The following is a 19,379-nucleotide window of genomic DNA, read 5'->3' on the forward strand; positions in this document are numbered from 1 at the left end:
TTATCTTTTCTCTCTCACCTGCTGAACGTTTGACAGCCACCAAACAAGATTTTCGTTAGTTGTTCTCAAACATCAAAGAAGGAATGCAAAGGAGGACTTGAGAAAGAGGAGAGACTCTCTTGTTTTGAGAGAGAGATGAGAGAGAGAGATATGTTAGGTAAAGATGGTTTTCATAGCAACCGAGACCGATGAGAAGTAAAAAGTAAAGAAATTGTAATTAAGAAACTTCTTTGCCTTTTTTGTTTAGGTTCGTTTCGTTAAGTATAGTTTGATAGGTTGATTACTTAACATTTATTTCCTTGCAAAACACAAATATAGAAAGAAAAAAATATATGTTGCATCATGCATGGTTATTTTAATTTTTAAATATTTTCTATGAGAGTTTTTTTTTTAATCTCTAGTAAGTTTTCTTAAGTTTCTTACTATTAGATATAATTAAACGAAGTGAATATAAAGTCGTAAGTTCACATTAATACTTGATTTTCAAAAATATGCAATTTGGGCATGTCTTTGATACTGGTGTTATTGGGAATAAATACTAATTGAAGTTTTTAAAGGTCAAGATGCAAGTTCCTTCCATCTTGAGAGGAAGTATTAGAATGAATGTATATATAGTTGGTTTACTTTGGTTATTGCATTCGATGTTGTTTGTTTAGTATATACGCTTGAGCTTGTACACATTTTACACATAGCATCTTAGTTCTAATTATATGCTGTTTTATTTCTTCTAAACTTCAAGAACATTGGCTTTCACTTTCATGATACATTTATTGTAAAACTGTTTTTGTTACATATAATTCTATATTTATACAAAATATATTAAAATTTACAAGTTAAGTTAATATTATGATTTTGTTTGATATTATCTAAAATATCAAAATAAAACAATAATAAATAAATCAAATTTGAATTTGAAAGGTTCATCAGCTGCTGGTAATCCACTGAGTTTCCTCCATCTCCTGATAAACATGAAGACAACAGCTTTCTTCATCGAAAGTGTCAGATATCTGGTTCTCTTACTCTAAGCTTTACATTGAGTAATGAAAAAAGAATAAAACTAAATATTTATGATGAGTAATGATGTCTTCTTGTAGTATTGAGAATAGGAAGACATCATTATCCTCAATAATAGATATAGTACGCGTTGTTGGCACACTTTAATTTGTGTCTAAACAGTAAATACTAAAAGTTACTCTCATCATCTTTGGTCCGATAATATTCGGGGTCTAATATGAAATTTTTTTTTGGAACTTTTTAAAAAAGTAAAAACTGCTAATTTTTAAAAAATTTGAGGAACTTTTTATTAATTATGGAGTTTATTTTTGTTAAGTATAGGATTTTTTTTGTTAATTTTATGTCTTTTACTAATATTTGGCAATTTTATTAATTTTGAGGCAATTTTTACTAATTATGAGGCCTTTTTGCTAATTTTGAGTTTTTATTTTTTGTTAATTTTGAGGCCTTTTTCAATATTTATAGGGCTTTCTACTAGTTATGAGCCTATTATTAATTTTAGTTTTTATTAAAAAAAAAATTTATCACCAAAATAGGCTTCAAAAATTTGAGAGCACATACAAATGTATCAAAATAATGTATCTAGGGCCGGGCCTGACTCTCATATTCAGAAAGATAAAAAAACTAATGTAAACGTATTTTCCCATAGATATTTACCACACCAAAATTTGATGTATATAAAATTATCTACTACTTATTTTATGATAAAGTAAAAATTTCTTGTGTTTTAACAATGTGACTTGTTTGTTACTTAGGTGCATCTCCTTGTATTACAGAACAAGAGTAGAGAATACAACTTTTGTTTATTTGTTTCTGTCGTATTGAATATCGACACTTAAACATAAGCTTCACGTGTCCACACTTGTCTTAATACAACTTCAAGTGTTTATCAATTTCTAGAGGTTTTACTGTACCAGTGGCGGACCCAGAAATTTTCTTTATCTAGGTCAAAAAAACATAAACAAATTTTATTTTTCTTAATACAAAATATAAAACATCCTACAACATCTAAAAGTGTTTAACCAAAATTTTACACATGATTATGTAAGAAAATGATTTCAAATTTATAATTACAAATTGTTCATTTTTTAAAAATCATAAACTATAATACAATTCTAAGTATTATCATAACTTTAATAAAATCTCATTAATATAATTCTTAAAACAAAGTATAGTTTTTCACCAAAATATAAACTTTCTCGATTTTGAAGAGTCACAGTTACGGACTTACTCTGCGTGAAAATAAAAATAAAAACTAAAAAGCCACATATAAGTGATGATCTCTTCTTCTTAATTCAATTCAGCGGTTAATAATTTAATACTAAGATTAAAAGATTAGGCCAACTTTGTTTCTAATTTAAAAGGAATATAAAATCTTCTTCTTTCCTTATGGACTAATGGACTTTTGATGTTACAATAAAATTAAGGGAGGTCAAATTACTAAAATATTATGTTACTAAACAAAATTGGCTGGATACAAATACACAAAACTCATTAAGTTTTTTAATGATCTTAAGGAAAATTTTAAAATTTGGGGAGGTCAGCTGACCTGCCTTTGATACACATAGGTCCGCCGTTGTACTGTACTATTACTTGAAAACTCCAGTAAAAGCAATTCAAACTACCCAAAATTACTTGAAAGTATTTAAATTATCCCAAAAAATTTGTAAAAACTAACTCAAATGTCTCAAAAATATTTAAATTTGTTTAACGTATAATACTACTAAATTTCTGTGAAAAAGAGGTATATATTTGTTTTGGATTAAATGCGTTTTTGGTTAATGATTGGTTTATAAATAAATCTATTGTCAACAAAAAGGGAAAAAATCTTAATTTTACCTTTAAAAATGCATCTTAGATTTTATTAAGAATAATAAATAAAAACTAAGTAGATTATATGAGATGATGTTAGCAATGACATAGCACTCAGAATGATGTTAGCAATGACATCACAGAAAAAAAAAATTCTATACACTTTCAGTTTCAATATTTTAATTACTGGAGAGTTACAACTTCATCCTAATATACATTTTTTAACCAAAAATATAATTAAGTTTAATAACATACTTTTATCTTGTAATTATTCCAGATGATGTGAGAAATCAAGAGACGCAAGAGTATATTACTCGTTTCTTTTGACTCTAATATTACTTCTTAATATCCATATACCATACTAGTTTATGTACTCGTAGTCCAAAATTGTGATATTATGAGAATTCCTTTTGAGTTCATAAAAAGAGAATTTATAAAGAGAATAAAATATTTATGATGGAAGTTAAAAACAAAAAAAGGTATAAAGAATTGACATTGGTTATGTGTGTTTTATTAATATGTCGCATTCAAAAGTTCAAAACCATGATATATATATAAATTACTGTTACCAAGAAAAGTTATAAACCATAACCATATGAACTTAAACTCGATTATTATACACGTTTGTTTTGGACGACGAGTACATAAACTAGTATGGTATTAATAATCGTATTAACCCATTTCACCAATAATATTGTTTATCAAGGTGGCACTTTTGGGTGGCTATGTAGATCCATCCGATTCTATTTCCACTCTAAAGAAGTATAGTGTCCAACGTTACCGTCTCCACCACACTACCACCATTCTATCTTTTCTCTTATATATATTAATAGGTAACACAACTATTAATAAACAAAGCTATTTACTCTATTTTTCTATATAAGGCGTGAGTTCTCCACAAGCCTTCTCATCAATCAAAATCAAGTAAACATCACTAGTCCAGTAGTCAGTACAAATCCTACACCATGGCTTCCAATTTTCAGCTTTCAGAAACAATCAGCCCAAGGAATCAGAAAAGCCGTCCGAGAGAAGAGAAGGAGGAAGTGGACTACATGCAGAGAGCTCAGTGGCTAAGAGCTGCCTTGCTTGGAGCCAACGATGGCCTGGTCACAGTGGCGTCCCTCATGATGGGTGTTGGTTCTATCAAAGAAGACGTCAAAGCTATGTTGCTCGTTGGTTTTGCCGGCCTTGTCGCGGGTGCTTGCAGTATGGCTATTGGAGAGTTTGTGTCTGTGTGTACCCAAAGGGATATTGAAACTGCGCAGATGAAGAGAGCTATTGAGAATAAGACATCATTATCAGCAATCGACGAACAAGAGGAGGTAATGTATATATAATAGACACAGTACGCACCATTCTGTGTCTAAACGTATTTTCCGATAGATATCTGCTACACCAATTCTGTCGCTAGTCATTTAAGCATAGTAACCATTTTTATTAAATGGGAGATGTATATAAATAGTGGTACCCTAAGCCTAGAACACACCGTGAAGCTCTTCCACCAATCATAGTAGCATGTAAGCGTTTGGATATTCAGTTCTTTTATATCTATATATATAAAATTATATAATATACATATATTTTGTTTTTGTGCAACATATAATATACATATATATACTGTATATTATGATAAAAACAAAATTCGTTTAACAATGTGACTTGTTTTTGGTGACATGTGAACAGTATATATATAAAAGTTGGTGTTTGAAACAACAGATATAACATTTATTACCAATTGAACTTGTAATCGATATTTTGACACTATTATATTTTTTTATCTTTTTCCTTTTAGACTTTTGGTGACATAACATATCTATATGATGTATAGTAAAAAGTGTAAGTTTAATGGCAGGAAGAGAAGAAAGAACGGTTGCCGAATCCAGGACAAGCAGCAATTGCATCAGCGTTGGCATTTTCAGTGGGGGCAGCAATGCCGCTTCTGGCTGCTGTATTCATCGAGAATCATAAGGTAAGAATGGCGGTGGTAGCGGTTGTGGCCACCATAGCATTGGTTGTGTTTGGAGTGACCGGTGCGGTCCTGGGAAAGACAAGTGTGGTTAAGTCGAGTGTTAGGGTGGTTATTGGTGGTTGGATGGCTATGGCTCTTACCTTTGGTCTCACCAAGTTCATTGGCTCTGCAGCCATGCAAATCTAGAGGCTCTTCTTCAGTGGTCCTATGCATCACAAGTAGTGTTGCGTTATGTTTGTATTTGAATCATCACACTATCTCCTTAAAATTATACAAGTGATGTAGACTATCTAATGCACAACACCAAGAAAAAGTTAATAAAATGGTTTTGTTATTCTATCTTCATTTCCCAAAAACGTGACTAAGAATGATTTACGCTTCGAGAATGGTTTTGTTAGAATGATTTTTTTTGTTGTTGTCTCTTGGGGAGAGTTTTCTTAAGTGTTACAGAGTGTTATTAGTGAGTCTTCGGTAGAAGCACTAGGGTTTCTGTGGTTGTCCCTCATATAAAGAGACATGAAGACACAAGGAAAGGCGTCGCCAAGCCAAGCGGCCGTAAGAAGGGAGAGAGGCACAATGTAAAGAGAGAGAGCTATAATCGGGTAGAGAGAGTGTAATCTTGGGGAGAGTTTTCTTAAGTGTTACAGAGTGTTATTAGTGAGTCTTTGGTTGTTAAGATCCATAGATGTCACTTGAGTTATCTCTGTAAACTTGTCTCTGATTATAGTGGAGTTTGGGAATCTGTTGATTCCGACCGGATGTAGTGGTTAGTTAACACCACGAACCGGGTTAACATTTCTCTGTGTGCTCCTTTCTTCTCTTTCTCTTGCTCTGTTTTGATTTCTTCTTCTCAAGGATACTGCTTACTCTGTTTTGCTGTGCTCTTGTGTGTTCTTGTTGGCAAAAGGTTTAAGCTTGAGGGACTGTAGAGGTTGACAAAACCCAACATTGTCGTTAAGTGATATGAAACAAGCTACGAAGTGGAAGATCGCATAAGAAATTGAATTATACAACACTTAGAGATCGACAATCATTTTATCCTAGTTTTATCATATATTTGCGGATTATCTATAACTGAGGCTATACCTCTAACTGAGTCTAGCGCAATCTGCAGTCTCTTATTAGTCCATGTTACATATATATAAAAGGCCTTAGTTGTTATTATAGATTGCAACTTTCAACTTTTTACTACTTCGAAAAGTGATTTCGTTTCCTAGAACTCGAGAAGCCTGTGGCCGAAGAGAATGTGGGTTTTACAAATCCACCAGAAAATGTCAAAAATCTTTTCGTAAATTTATAGAGATTTTGATCGAGCATGTTAAGAAAAACGTTTGAAGCATCTATAAGCTTCAAATAAACGGCCAAATACCATCTGATCTCGATAAGCAAAAGCACATGCAAAGTAAAGAGTTTCCAATAATTAAAGCAAACACTATCTCCATAGGTTCGGAATTTAGAATTGAAGATTGAATTAAAAAAAAGTTCTCCCTGAAATAATATCCAAATACAAGTGCATTTTGCTTCACCCATTCGCTTCGATACATGTAGAAATTACATTAGAAGTGGAACAAGCACTCATCAATTTTTTCGTAGAAATTAAATTATTATTGTGATTTTTTCACCACAATTCTGTTTCCTACTTTTTTATTATTGTGATTTTTTTGGATCATCTCATATAGTTGTGTGTTTCGTAATTAATATTTGTGTCTACCTAAAATTACTCATTCATAAATTCTACGCATATTTGTGTCTAATATTTATCCTTTCAATTTAGTTTTCATAATAAAATTGTAAAAAAACAATGTTTTAAAATGTCAAATGTTTTGACCAGAATCTTTTATTATAATTCTTCGGGCCTGTTCGTTTCAGTGTCGCAGCGACAGTAAATTACACTGACATCAATAGATTCTTTCTTCTTTGCCATCGCTGGTTTTCCGTTTGCTGTCGCTGCTTTCCTTTTTTTCAAAATAACAGATGTCGTTGTTTGTCGCTGGCCGTCGCTGGATTTTTCAGCGATTCATTTAACAGAAGCAGTGTCGCTGTTTTATTTTTTTTATAAGATACTTTATTGCTGGGTCAAAAATAAACCAATCAATTTAGTGTTATTTTGGTGTCCCTAGAAGGTGTCGCGCGACTCTGCAAAAGAACAGGGCCTTCCTCATATACATTTTCAATAATAATAATAATAATAATAATAATAATAATAATAATAATAAGTTTCGAAGAAAAAATAATAGAAATAATCCAAATGAAATTACTGAATTGTATCTTAAGATAAGCTGTACATACATAAACCGGTAAATTTGACCAATCCTCCGAAAAAATAAACTACAAAGCTAAAATATGCAACAATATGAAAGAAAACAAGAAAATAAAAAACTTGGATAGATTGGCGTAAATCTTACATGTCACGTAACCCTTGTTGTATTTGAGCTAAACTTGGAACATAATTCAGAAGATGCGAGCAAGGTAATTTGCATGTAACATTTCCACCATCGGGATATACGTATATGTAATTATTGCAACAAAACATAATCTTGTTCTGCTCGTTGGTCAACAAACTCACCCCATTGGAAAAGTCATAATGTAAACTGGCGTTCACTTTAAAGAGCCTTCTCCAAACCATGACTGATTCGGTAATAATTGCTGTCACCCAGACATGTAACTCTGTTGAAATAGTAACACAGAGACAAAGTTGGTTTTCTCTAACCACTGATAAAACCTTAACAACAGAACCAGATTGATGAGGAAGAGGCAGCTTTTGGAACCCTTCTGTTGAATAATCAAAACTTAGTAAGAATTCATGATATGGCCCCCCACTGTAACAAGCAATCCAATAAGTATTTCCTTTCACCGACACGCCACGATGACTTCGTGGTAACAACCAATCGGTAGTGGGACCAAGAACCCTCCAAGAATCAGTGGTGAAGTCATAGATTTCGTACTCATTGTTGACACCCCGAACGTGGCGGCGATCAACCCTCAAGACTTTATAATTCTTGCAGGAGGATTTGTTGTCGTAACCAAGAGCATAGAATTCGGTGTTCTTGTAGTGGTTTCTAGGTTCAATCCACTTGGTTTCTCCTGAACATGGATTAAATACCACGAGTTTATCATCTTCGGTGCTGCATAACAATAAGCTGTCACAGTGAAAGACATTACATATATCGACTTGTGATGATTTGAACTGCGGATGTTCAAGGTAGAATTGAGATGTTACGTTAACCGATGGAGCAATGTTGATGTCAAATTCATGGAGATAATTGGCCCTTACTAAGCAAACCCTAAAATTCTCCATCATAACAATAAGAGACTCCTTTTGTGCATTAGTAGAATGTATATTAGCAAATTTCGATAGAGTATTCCATTGCTTTGATGTTGAACGCAATCGTGCCAGAGATTTAGCAGGAACCCTAGAGAGTACTTCTTCTTGCAAATCCGTCGGAAGGCTGCTCCAATCCATAGCGAGTGTGATTAAAGAACTTTGGCAATCAAAATCAAAATCTATGATATTGATATAGAATCAGAATATGAGGGGATAAGAGATAGAGAGCGATGGAGAGAGAGAGAGAGATAGAAAGAAAAATAGAAAAAAGCAAAGTCAGCCCCAGCTATAAGCGGGAAAGACCTAATCCTTAAATATTCAATATATAAGTCGTTATTTTCATACTCGGCTTTGCGTTGTAACTCAAAATATTGACCCTTTGGGAGAAGGAAAAGATTAATTAAAGTATCATCCAGAAAAAAAAAAAAAGAAAAAAAACAGAAAAAAGGTAATTGCACGACGGACAACTTGATAATTTAGATTCAATTAACTACAATTCTTATAATCGTCAAAATATTATGAAAAACTTGATAATGACATTTAGCTTAGAATTAGGACTTGTATAAGGAAAACTTTCTTCTCAACTAAACATCAAACATCTTGCTAAAAGTTTCTTCTCATCAAACTTTTCTTCTTTTGGTTAATTTCGTATAGATATTTTGCTAAACCAATCTATCTACTTTTTGTATATCAATTAATAAATTATCCTTATCAGTGACATGTTGGGCATATAGTGATATAGATCTTCACCTGATATATATATTACATATATATATAGTCATATAGATATTTATCATGTGATAAAGTAAAAACTCTTTTGTTGTAACAATGTGAATTTTTTGGTGACATAAATTGACATTTGAATCTATCGTGTAAGAGATATGAGCCTATGGATTTTGTAATCGAAACTTTTGACTATAAAAAATTTTCCTTTCTCTTTTTAGTGACATGACATTTAATTTCTATATAAATATATAATGTAAATGGCATGAGAATAAGAAAGAACGGCTGCCAAATCCCGGTCAAGCAGCTACAGCATCAGCGTTAGCGTTTTCGGTGGGAAGGCAATGCCCTTCTGGCTGCTGTTTGCATAGTGAATTATAAATTAAGGATGGTGGTGGTAGCGGGTTGCGGTCACCATAGCATTGTTGGTGTAGCTGGTGCCGTCCTAGAAAAGACAAGTGTGGCTAAGTCGAGCGTTAAGGTCGTTGTTGGTGGTTGGATTGTTATGACTCTTACCTTCGTCTTACCAAGTTCATTGGCTCCGCAGCCATGCAAATCTAGACGCTCAATCAGTAATTTTCTTGTTTCCGTACGTGCAGCCCAATTAGTGATCTGTTATGTGTGTATTATAATCACCATATTATCCCCAACTATATATGTGTGCGGTAGACTATCTAATGCACGAAAAAATACACCAAAAATGTTCTTAAATGTTTTGTTAATCGATCTTTATTTCGCACAAACGTTACTGTAACAGTTTTGATTTGGTTCTATTTCTAAATTCGAGCGCGTTTCACAAATTTGTTACGAATATATATAATACTACTCAAAACCTGTCGCTAACCTTTTTTGTGTTCAACAATTAGTCAATAACCTAATAAAACTATGGGTCAGAGATTTTTTTTTTTCTTTTTCTGGTTATATTAAGAATTGAAATCTTGAATTAATAAAAATAAAAGAACTCCAGAACATCAACTCACAAATATTTATATTTTTCTTAGTAACTCTCGAATATTGTTGACATTTAATATATAGGTTTACAAGAAATTAGTTACTCTAGTAACTTTCGATAGACATAATATAAAGCTCCCTTGTAGTTATACCACAAATCACTAACAACGGTCGATAACATATGGATAAATCCTTCAAAAATTTTCGGCCATTCCTTAAGAAATTGGTCAAACCATGGCATTCCTTTCTCCCTCATATCACAAATCGTCAATGAGATCGAATCTGATATTATTACGACTCGTTCTTTGGCCAAATCAAACAAGATCGTAAATACTTCATGGATAACATCAACAACTACTTTACACAATTTGGGAATACAAGAATTGAATGTATCTCTTACCAGTTTGATCAGTGCATCAATGGCTTCTCCTGGAATCTTGAAGGTTTGAACAAATATAACAAAAGAACAAGCTGCGACATGGAAGATCACATAAGAAATTGAATTAGACAACAAACTTATAGTCCAAAAGATCAAATTTGCCAAAGCAGCTATCATCTTCTTTGGATCTTTTTTTTTTCTGTATCTTAGGACTTTGAAGGAAGAATAGTTGGAAAAAAATGAAACAATTAAACCAACGTGCTATGCTTTATGACTTTGTCTATATCTATCATTGAATTATCATGAATGTTTCAGAGGTGCTTTGGTGATGTATTATATATTAAACTAAAATTTTAAGATAAAAATGAGCTGAGTGGTACATTTGAGAGTAATTGTAACACTCGCAAATCAAATTTGGTGTTTTGGGGGTGGGTGTCGATCGACACTATGGGAGTGTCGATCGACACCAGCTTCTATGGTTCGACCAGATTGATTTAAATTGTTGTTTTCGTTTGGTTTGGTTCAATTGAAGTGTCTAACTCACATATATAAGTGAAAACTTGACCTAGATCGTGAAAAGAGATTGTCTTGGCCGTTTTATGAGAAAAGAGAGAAAAGAGAGTGTTCTTGAGGGGATTAAGAGATTCTAAGCTGTTTTGGTGAGATCTGTTCCTATGGAGTGGAGATCTTGTGCTAGGAACAAAGGAGAAGGCTTCTAAGGGTTGGATACATCGTTGTTGAGTCATAATCTTCCTGCAAAAGAGGTGAGTGCATGACCATGGCTTATCTAAGCCTGAGAATCCTTTGTTTGCTTGATTTGTTGTGTTTTGTGGTGTTGTTCTTGCCTGTGGTGGTTGTGTTATGATTATTATAGGTTCCTGAAGCTTTTGGGTGAGTTTGGGACGGATTGGAGATGATTGGAAACGGAGATTCGACGATCGGCCTCGAGCAGAACGTGTCTGCGAAGGGAGTGTTGACCGACACCAGTTAGGTGTCGGTCGACACCATATTTGGCCTGTGTCGATCGACACCTCTCTGGTGTCGGTCGACACCAAGTTGCTTGATTCGTGATTTTCCTGGTTTGTTCGTGTTTGGTTGTTATTTGTTAAGCATTTGTTTCTCAGTTGCTTGTGTGTATAACCTAGTAGATGGGAGGATTGCCTCACTAAGTATTTGTGATAATACTTACGCATCTCAATTGTTGTTTGTGGTGTGCTGGTATGTGACGTGGAATCATGGCGATGAGGAGGAGGATGATCTATGGTCTCGTTTGTGTGTTGTTGGTTATGTTATTGATGTTGGAACCATTGTTAGAGTTTGTTAGGTTGTTGGATAGAATGGTTAGTAATGTTATTGTAATGATGATATGATAGTTTTGTATTATTGTTGTGTTTCCGCTGTGCTTAGTGGTTGTTATTGGCTCAATGATGAGTGTTGGTTTATGTTGGTTTAATTAAGTAGTATAGGATGCTTAGTTATATATTATATCTATTATTTAAAAAAAAAACGGATCGGGTCGTTTCATTATCACAAATTGTTTCTGAATGTTATGTTATTTTAAAGTTTATATATAAGGTCTCATTGTTTTTATTTGGCCACTTAAACATTTCATTACTCTAATAATATATAATACATTATGACCCGCGGTACACCGTGGGGTAAGTTTTTTAAAAAGAAATTTTTTTTTGTTAATGTACTATTTTAATTCTAATTTTGCTAATATACTCTTTTGGTAATTTTAGTGATTTAATATATAAACCATAGTATACACACAATAATTTTTGTTTACTATAATCTTAATTAAATCAGTTTGATTCGACATATTTTATATTGATGTTGTTAAAACATTAAAATGGGGATTTAACCTGTATTGAAATATCATATTACTGATAGTTTATTTTTTAGTATTATTAATACAATCCTGTAATGTCATATAACCCGTCATATAATATAACTCGTTTGTGTAATTTTGAAAATTTAATATGTTTAAATATTTATAATTTTAAACTTTTTATTAAGTTTAGTTATATCATAAATTATAAACTTCTTAAAATTTTACAATTTACTATATATGTATGTTGAACACACACTTTTAATATTAATTGAGTAATATATGTTTTTTTTAAAAAATTCAAATCACAATATATGCATGAAAAATACACCTTTTTATTAACTTTATGTATTATATGATGATTCAGTACATTTAAATTTTAAAATAAAAAAGAGATGATAGGAGAATATTTTTTTTAATATAGAATAAATCTTCTAAATATCAATATAAATTATAAAACATTATATATATAGATATATATATATAGATATTTAAAATATTTTAATTGTGTTTGGTTATAAGTATAGTAGAGAAAGTTAACTAAATTTGTTTGGATATGAATATAAACATTAAATAACATTCAATGTAAAAATTTTCCAAAAAATATTTTTGAGCAAAATTTGCTGCAAAAATACTAGTATAGATATGCTAATTTTTTATTGGCATCAAATATCAGCTAATTATTAAATATCATATAATTTGGAAAGGACTGTGTTCTTCCCGCGAAAGAATATTCACCTTAGCATTGTTTCTGTTCGGCTTAGCTTTTACCTTGGAGCCTTTGATAAAGATGGGTTGATTTTGGTGCAAATAGCGAAAAAGCTTATGTGGTCAGCCACTACTACAGTTATCTAAGAGTTGTTGCATGCCTGTTGGTGTTGGGTTTCGACGATCAGCAGGCCCATGAAAGAACCCCAGTAAGAAGAATTAGTCGCACGCGGTAACGGGCCTTTGGCAGGCCCAAGAGGAAGATCCATCTGAGAAGAAGTACCGAGTCAAGTTCGAGAGGAGATCGAGGGATTATGAGCCGAGATCTTCGGAGGAGATGAAGGAGATAGTTTCGAAGTCGTTTTCATTTAAATACTCGTTTTTCGATTAAGAAAGGAACATGTAATTTTCTACAACGCAACAAAGATTAAATCAATATAAATCCAGACGTCATTCTTCTTTATTCTTATCGATTTCAACCGAAAGTCTGCCCAGATCTTGTTTCCTATTCGAATTCATCTAGTTGTTGTTTCTCATATCAACAATGCCTTAGCATGTGTTCACCAGAATTTTCATCTTAAACACTTCCGGTAACCTCATGGAGCTCCACCAGCTATTAGGAGTCATGTGCTACTTAGTGGTGAGGTGTGCACTGCTGGTATAGGACTGGTTGCTCGGTTGTGATGACTCTTGGCTCTATATATAAACTCATATATTCCTTTGTGCTTAAGATTTCTTCAATTTATATGTTTATTTGAGAGCCACTAGGGCTGGGCATTCGGGTAACCCATTTGGGTTCGGGTAAACGGGTTTAGAAAAATAGAACCCATTGAGAATTTTTTTTTATATATGGGTTCGGTTCAGTTTGGGTACTATCGAGTTCGGATCGGTTCGGGTTACAAATTTCAGAACCCAATTAGTATCCAAACTACCGAATTCCCGAAAAAAATCTTTAAAATTAATTAAATTTAGCTAAATCTTGACTTATGAAACAAATTATGTTAGATATTTTGATTATTTTTTATATTTAGGTATAAACTAATTGAAATATTCAAAATTATAAGCATAATTTTGGGTAATTGAATTATATTAATGCTAAATATTATAAATATGTTTATATGTTCGGGTTTGATGGGTACCCAAACGGATACGGCTATTACCCGACCCTAACCCAAATCTACGGGTATTGAAAAATAGAACCCATTAAAATTTTATAGGCAAATCTGTACCCAATCTGAACCTGATTTTTCAGGTTGAATTCCGAATTGGGTATTCGGGTACGATTTTTATGTCTAGGCCTAAGAGCCACCTAGCATGGATGAGATGGATCACATCCTATTCACATCTACCGAAGTCTCTCCATTGTTAATTATCCTCTTTCTCTGTTCCCAAATACCGAGGTCCGATCCTCACCAAGTCAGAAGTGTTTCTCCTACTAACCGAACCAAACCATCATACATGCCAACAAAAACTTGATTCAAGTGTTTGTTTACTCCGAAGGCCGATTCAATCAATCAGGTCAGTGATATTTCCAATAACAAATAAACGGGTAGTCAAAAAGACAAAACCAAGAAACTGAGGCAAAATCTAACTAAACAAAAAAAATAATGTATATATATAGTTTCGTTTCGCAACCAAAACAAATTCAAAAAGTGTTGTACGAATTAAAGACAACTAATCAGATCCGTGCTAGAGCACGGGTTGAAATTTATTTCATTTATATTATAATTTTAGAATATTATATAATTTATATGATTACTTTTTAAAAAAAATTTGGATAAACATTATGCAATAAAATCATATGTTAAATATGATGGCTTGAAAAAAACATCTATTTTGTAAGTTTTATATTGTTAATTTTGTAATTTTATGTATGAGAAATGGTTATATTTGCTGTTTGTTTTTATTTTAATTTGAGAAATACTCTAGATCAGCACCATTTTAAGTTTTTGTTCCAAAATTAGCACAAACATTCAGATTTTCCAAAATTAGCATTTTTATTATATTAATTATATCTCTAAAATTAATTAGTAAATATCTTTTTGTTCTTCGTCTTCTTCGTGTCTATCTTCTCATGGCATGGTCTTCCTCCAGCAATCATCATCTCCAGCATCTCCACCAATCATCGTCTTCGGCATCATATTCATCCAGCAATCGTCTTCTCGATTTTAATAGGTAATGAATGAAATTAAACGCACCTCAATATCTCTTTTACCAGAAGCGACAACGGAGGCAGACATGTAACCAAAATCAGATAGTAGCTTTCTTCTGGAGAGAGCGTGTTGTTCTTCGGACGTCGACACCACCGTGAATGATTAAACTGAGATCTCACCGGAGACAAAATCTGTCACTCCAAATTATGTTATCAAGATTATAAGCAAAACAAATCTGATTCGATGATTCAATGATAATGGAATTAGACTATTGTTCATGAATTGATAGATATTAAATTCAAAGAGATCGATGTATTCGTATTGATCTTGGTGAATCACATTGTTGGTCCGATTCAAGGAAGTCTTCCTGAATTGCATAAAATCCTTCCCGAATTTCACACAATCCTTCTTGAAGTTCGATGACAGCTAAAATAAAGTGTTAACAGAAACATGTGACACTGTTATGATGCATAAACTGTTGATATGTCAGAAGGTTTTCTGAAGGAATGAGGATAGATTTGCCTGGTGAAATCTTAACTCCTAGTAGTGATAGCAACACCAAAAGAAAAGTGACTTAGATTAGTTATGTGGACATTTTTGAGAATTGGTTTGCTCAAGACAATGAGAAAAGCTTTACTTCGTGTTAAGAATTGGTAGGTATTTAGCTTGCTATAAGTTTTTGAATTGTTTTGACTTGGTAGTGTTTCTTGGGGTTTTAAAGTTAATGAATCTGGTAGTGTTGCAAAACTAGTTTAAATGTGGAGTGATATATAAGATATATCTTGAGTAATGTTAAAATGAAAAATGAATTCATAAAACTGATCATGTTGTTGAAGAAGGTTTTCGGCTCTAAAGTTAAGTGATTGATGATATACATAATGGCAAATATTTCAAAAACAAAGCAGAGAGTTGATGATGAAGATGAGAAAATGAGCACTTGAGTGGAAGCTTGAGTTCGTCATTATGGAAGGTTTTCCTTAAATTCAATAATGTCTTCCTGAAAGCTATGGAATCCTTCCTAATTTTTTTAAAAATGTGTTTTTAATTCTCTTTATATGTGTTTTTGTTGTGAATTAAAACTACAAAATACTTATGTGTTGTGAATTATAACCAAAATACACTTAACTTATGTTTGTAATACTTTGTAAAGTGAACAAGAAATAACAAAGAGAGAGAGAGGGAGAGAGCAGCCGAGAGAGAGAGAGAGAGACTTTGAAAAGCTTTTGATCAAAGAACTTATGTGTTTCTTACACTCTTACACAACACCTCTTATTTATAGTGTACTACAAAACACATGAGTCACTACCTATTAGTTGTGGTAATGACAAGTGGAAGTTGGTGTAATATTACAAAAACAAGTGTCCTAACATGTGTCTTGTGATGGATTAATCACAATTCTATTTCATAATACTCCCCTTTGATTATCCATCACCATTGACGAGTTACGTACTACCTCATTAAAAACCTTGTCACGGAAAAACCCATTAGGATAAAAACCATGACAAGGGAAAAAGAGTATAGTAACGTAATCTCCCCCTGGAAAAGATATATATGATCCTTCTTCATAAATCTCGTAGATGACACATTCCAATACTGTGAATATGTTTTCTGAATGTGATAGTCGGAAGCGCCTTTGTGAATAGGTCTGCTGCATTTTCACTTGAGCGGATATGTTGGATATCAACTTCCTTCTTTTGCTCGAGTTCTTGAGTGTAGGAGAAAAATCTTGGAGGTATATGCTTTATTCTATCGCTCTTGATGTAACCTTCTTTCAGTTGGGCGACACAAGCAGCATTGTCTTCGAATAATGTTGTTGGCTCTTTCTTGGTGATTATTCCACTTGATTCTTGTATGTGGTTAGTCATTGATCTGAGCCATACACATTCCCTCGATGCTTCATGAAGAGCAATTATTTCTGCATGATTTAAGGAAGTGGCGACCAAAGTCTGTTTCTGTGAGCGCCATGAGATTGCAGTTCCTCCAATTGTGAAAACATATCCAGTTTGGGATCGGGATTTATGTGGATCTGATAAATATCCTGCATCTGCAAAACCAACAAGACCAACCGAAGAGTTTCTAGGATAGAATAATCCCAAGTCAATCGTACCTTGAAGATAACGGAGAATATGTTTTATCCCATTCCAATGCCTGCGAGTAGGGGATGAGTTGTATCTTGCAAGTAGATTCGTAGCAAATGCAATATTTGGTCTAGTGCAATTTGCAAGATACATGAGTCCACCGATAGCACTCATATAAGATACTTTGGGACAAAGTGTTTTCTCTTTATTTTTACAAGGTCTGAATGGATCACTATCGACATTCAGAGATCTATTGACCATTGGAGTACTCAAAGGAGTCGCTTTGTCCATATTAAAGCGCTTTAAAATCTTTTTTGTATAATTTGATTGATGCACAAATATTCCATCTTGGAAATGCTCTAATTGAAGCCCGAGAGAGAATTTAGTCTTTCCAAGATCTTTCATTTCAAAATCTTCCTTCATATGAGTTCTCGCATCATCAATCTCCTTTTGAGTTCCAATTATATTCAGATCATCAACATATACAGCAATGATCACAAATCCCGATGGAGATTTCTTTATGAAGATGCATGGGCATATTTCATTATTAACATACCCTTTCTTCAATAGATATTCGCTTAAGCGATTATACCATATGCGCTCGGATTGTTTTAATCCGTAAAGTGATCGCTGTAATTTGATCGCACAAATTTCATTAGACTTAGAGTCTAATGCCTCAGGAATCTTAAATCCTTCTGGAATTTTCATGTATATATCATTATCCAATGATCCATATAAATATGCTGTCACTACATCCATAAGGTACATTTCTAAATTCTTTGAAGCCATTAGACTCATTAAGTACCTGAATGTAATTGCATCCATGACTGGAGAATATGTTTCTTCATAATCAACTTCAGGTCTTTGAAAAAAACCTTGTGCAACAAGTCGGGCTTTATATCTTGTGATTTCATATTTCTCATTTCTTTTTCGCACAAATACCCACTTGCAACCAACATGTTTTACATCTTTAGATGCAGTGACAAGAGGTCCAAAGACATTTCTTTTATTGAGGGAGAGCAACTCAAGTTGCATAGCCTTTTTCCATTTCTCCCAGTCAGGCCTATGTTGGCATTCTGATACGGACCTTGGATCTGGATCATCTTTTTCATGATCGATCTCTTTAGATACAGAAAAAGAGAATATTCCATTATCATCATCGATTTCATCTCTAGCCCATAACATTCCATTTTGGGCATAGTTAATAGAAACCTCATATTTTCTGTATCATCCTGAGGATTTTTCTCTTTATTTGGTTCTTCCTGAACCTTTTCATCTCCCATTTTCTTTTTCTTTCGGGGATTTTTATCTTTAGAGCCCATTGGCCTCCCCCTTTTCAATTGAACCTTAGGTTCATTAGCTTTGCTTCCATCAAGTTCTTCTCTAGGAATTTCAACTCTTGACATTTTCAGCGGGGATATATGACTTTGTCACCCTTTTTGTATCTATGAACGCATCTGGTAATTTATTTGCCAAACTTTGTAAATGTACAATTTTCTAAACTTCCAGTTCACGTTGATTTGTAGGGGGATCAAGATATATCAAAGATGGTGTATACCATGTAATATCTTTTGGTACTTGTTTAATTCCTCCCTCTAACGCTGGAAATACATCTTCATTAAAATGGCAATCGGCAAAATTTGTGGTAAACATATCACCAGTTTGCGGTTCAAGATATCGAATTATACTCGGTGATGCATAACCGACATAAATGCCCAATCTCCTTTGTGGCCCCATTTTTGTTCTTTGCGATGGGGCTATAGGAACATAAACCGCACATCCAAAAATACGGAGATAGGATATGTTTGGCTCTTGGCCAGATGCTAATTGTAAAGGGGAATATTTATTATATGCGCTTGGTCGTATTTGGACCAATTCCGCAGCATGCAATATAGCATGACCCCATATAGAAGTTTTGTTCTCAATATTAACGGTCTAGCAATGAGTTGTAGCCGTTTAATCAAAGATTCAGCCATGCCATTTTGTGTATGAACATGAGGAACCGGATGCTCCACATCGATTCATATTGACATATAATAGTCATTGAAAGCTTGTGAAGTGAATTCACCGGCATTATCAAGCCTGACTTTCTTTATGGCATAATTAGGGAATTGAACTTTCAACCTGATTATTTGGGCAATGAATTTTGCGAAGGCCGTGTTTCTTGTTGTCAATAGACACACATTTGACCATCTACTAGATGCGTCAATCACTACCATAAAATAACGAAACGGCCCGCATGAAGGGTGGATAGGTCCACATATATCACCATGTATTCTCTCTAAGAACAATGGTGATTCATTCCCAATTTTGGTTGGCGATGGCCGAATTATGAGTTTTTCTTGAGAACATGCATCACATGAAAACTCATCAGATCTAAAAATCTTTTTGTTCTTCAATGGATGACCATTGGAATTTTGCACAATTTTTCGCATC

At 33.3% G+C, this 19,379-nt stretch overlaps 1 protein-coding gene and 1 pseudogene across 1 annotated transcript; one reads left to right on the plus strand and one right to left on the minus strand.

Moving 5' to 3' along the window:
• Positions 1-3,676: 3,676 nt before the first annotated feature.
• On the plus strand, positions 3,677-5,134 carry LOC104747070 (vacuolar iron transporter homolog 2.1-like). Its single transcript, XM_010468640.3, has 2 exons — positions 3,677-4,148; positions 4,679-5,134. The coding sequence occupies exons 1-2, from the start codon at positions 3,792-3,794 to the stop codon at positions 4,979-4,981; spliced, it is 660 nt and encodes a 219-aa protein (XP_010466942.1). The 5' UTR covers positions 3,677-3,791; the 3' UTR covers positions 4,982-5,134.
• Positions 5,135-7,196: 2,062 nt separating this feature from the next.
• LOC104748566 (putative F-box protein At3g23260 pseudogene) lies at positions 7,197-8,258 on the minus strand (annotated as a pseudogene).
• Between the last annotated feature and the right edge of the window lie 11,121 nt (positions 8,259-19,379).

This window comes from Camelina sativa, chromosome 15, assembly GCF_030686135.1.
Source record: "Camelina sativa cultivar CO46 ecotype springtype chromosome 15, ASM3068613v1".
Lineage (NCBI taxonomy): Eukaryota > Viridiplantae > Streptophyta > Magnoliopsida > Brassicales > Brassicaceae > Camelina > Camelina sativa.

Excerpts from the sequence above, each read along its gene's own strand:
- LOC104747070 (XM_010468640.3), top strand. The coding sequence starts at position 3,792 with ATGGCTTCCAATTTTCAGCTTTCAGAAACAATCAGCCCAAGGAATCAG. Across the intron at positions 4,149-4,678 it reads CAATCGACGAACAAGAGGAG|GAAGAGAAGAAAGAACGGTT; the intron begins GTAATGTATATA and ends GTTTAATGGCAG.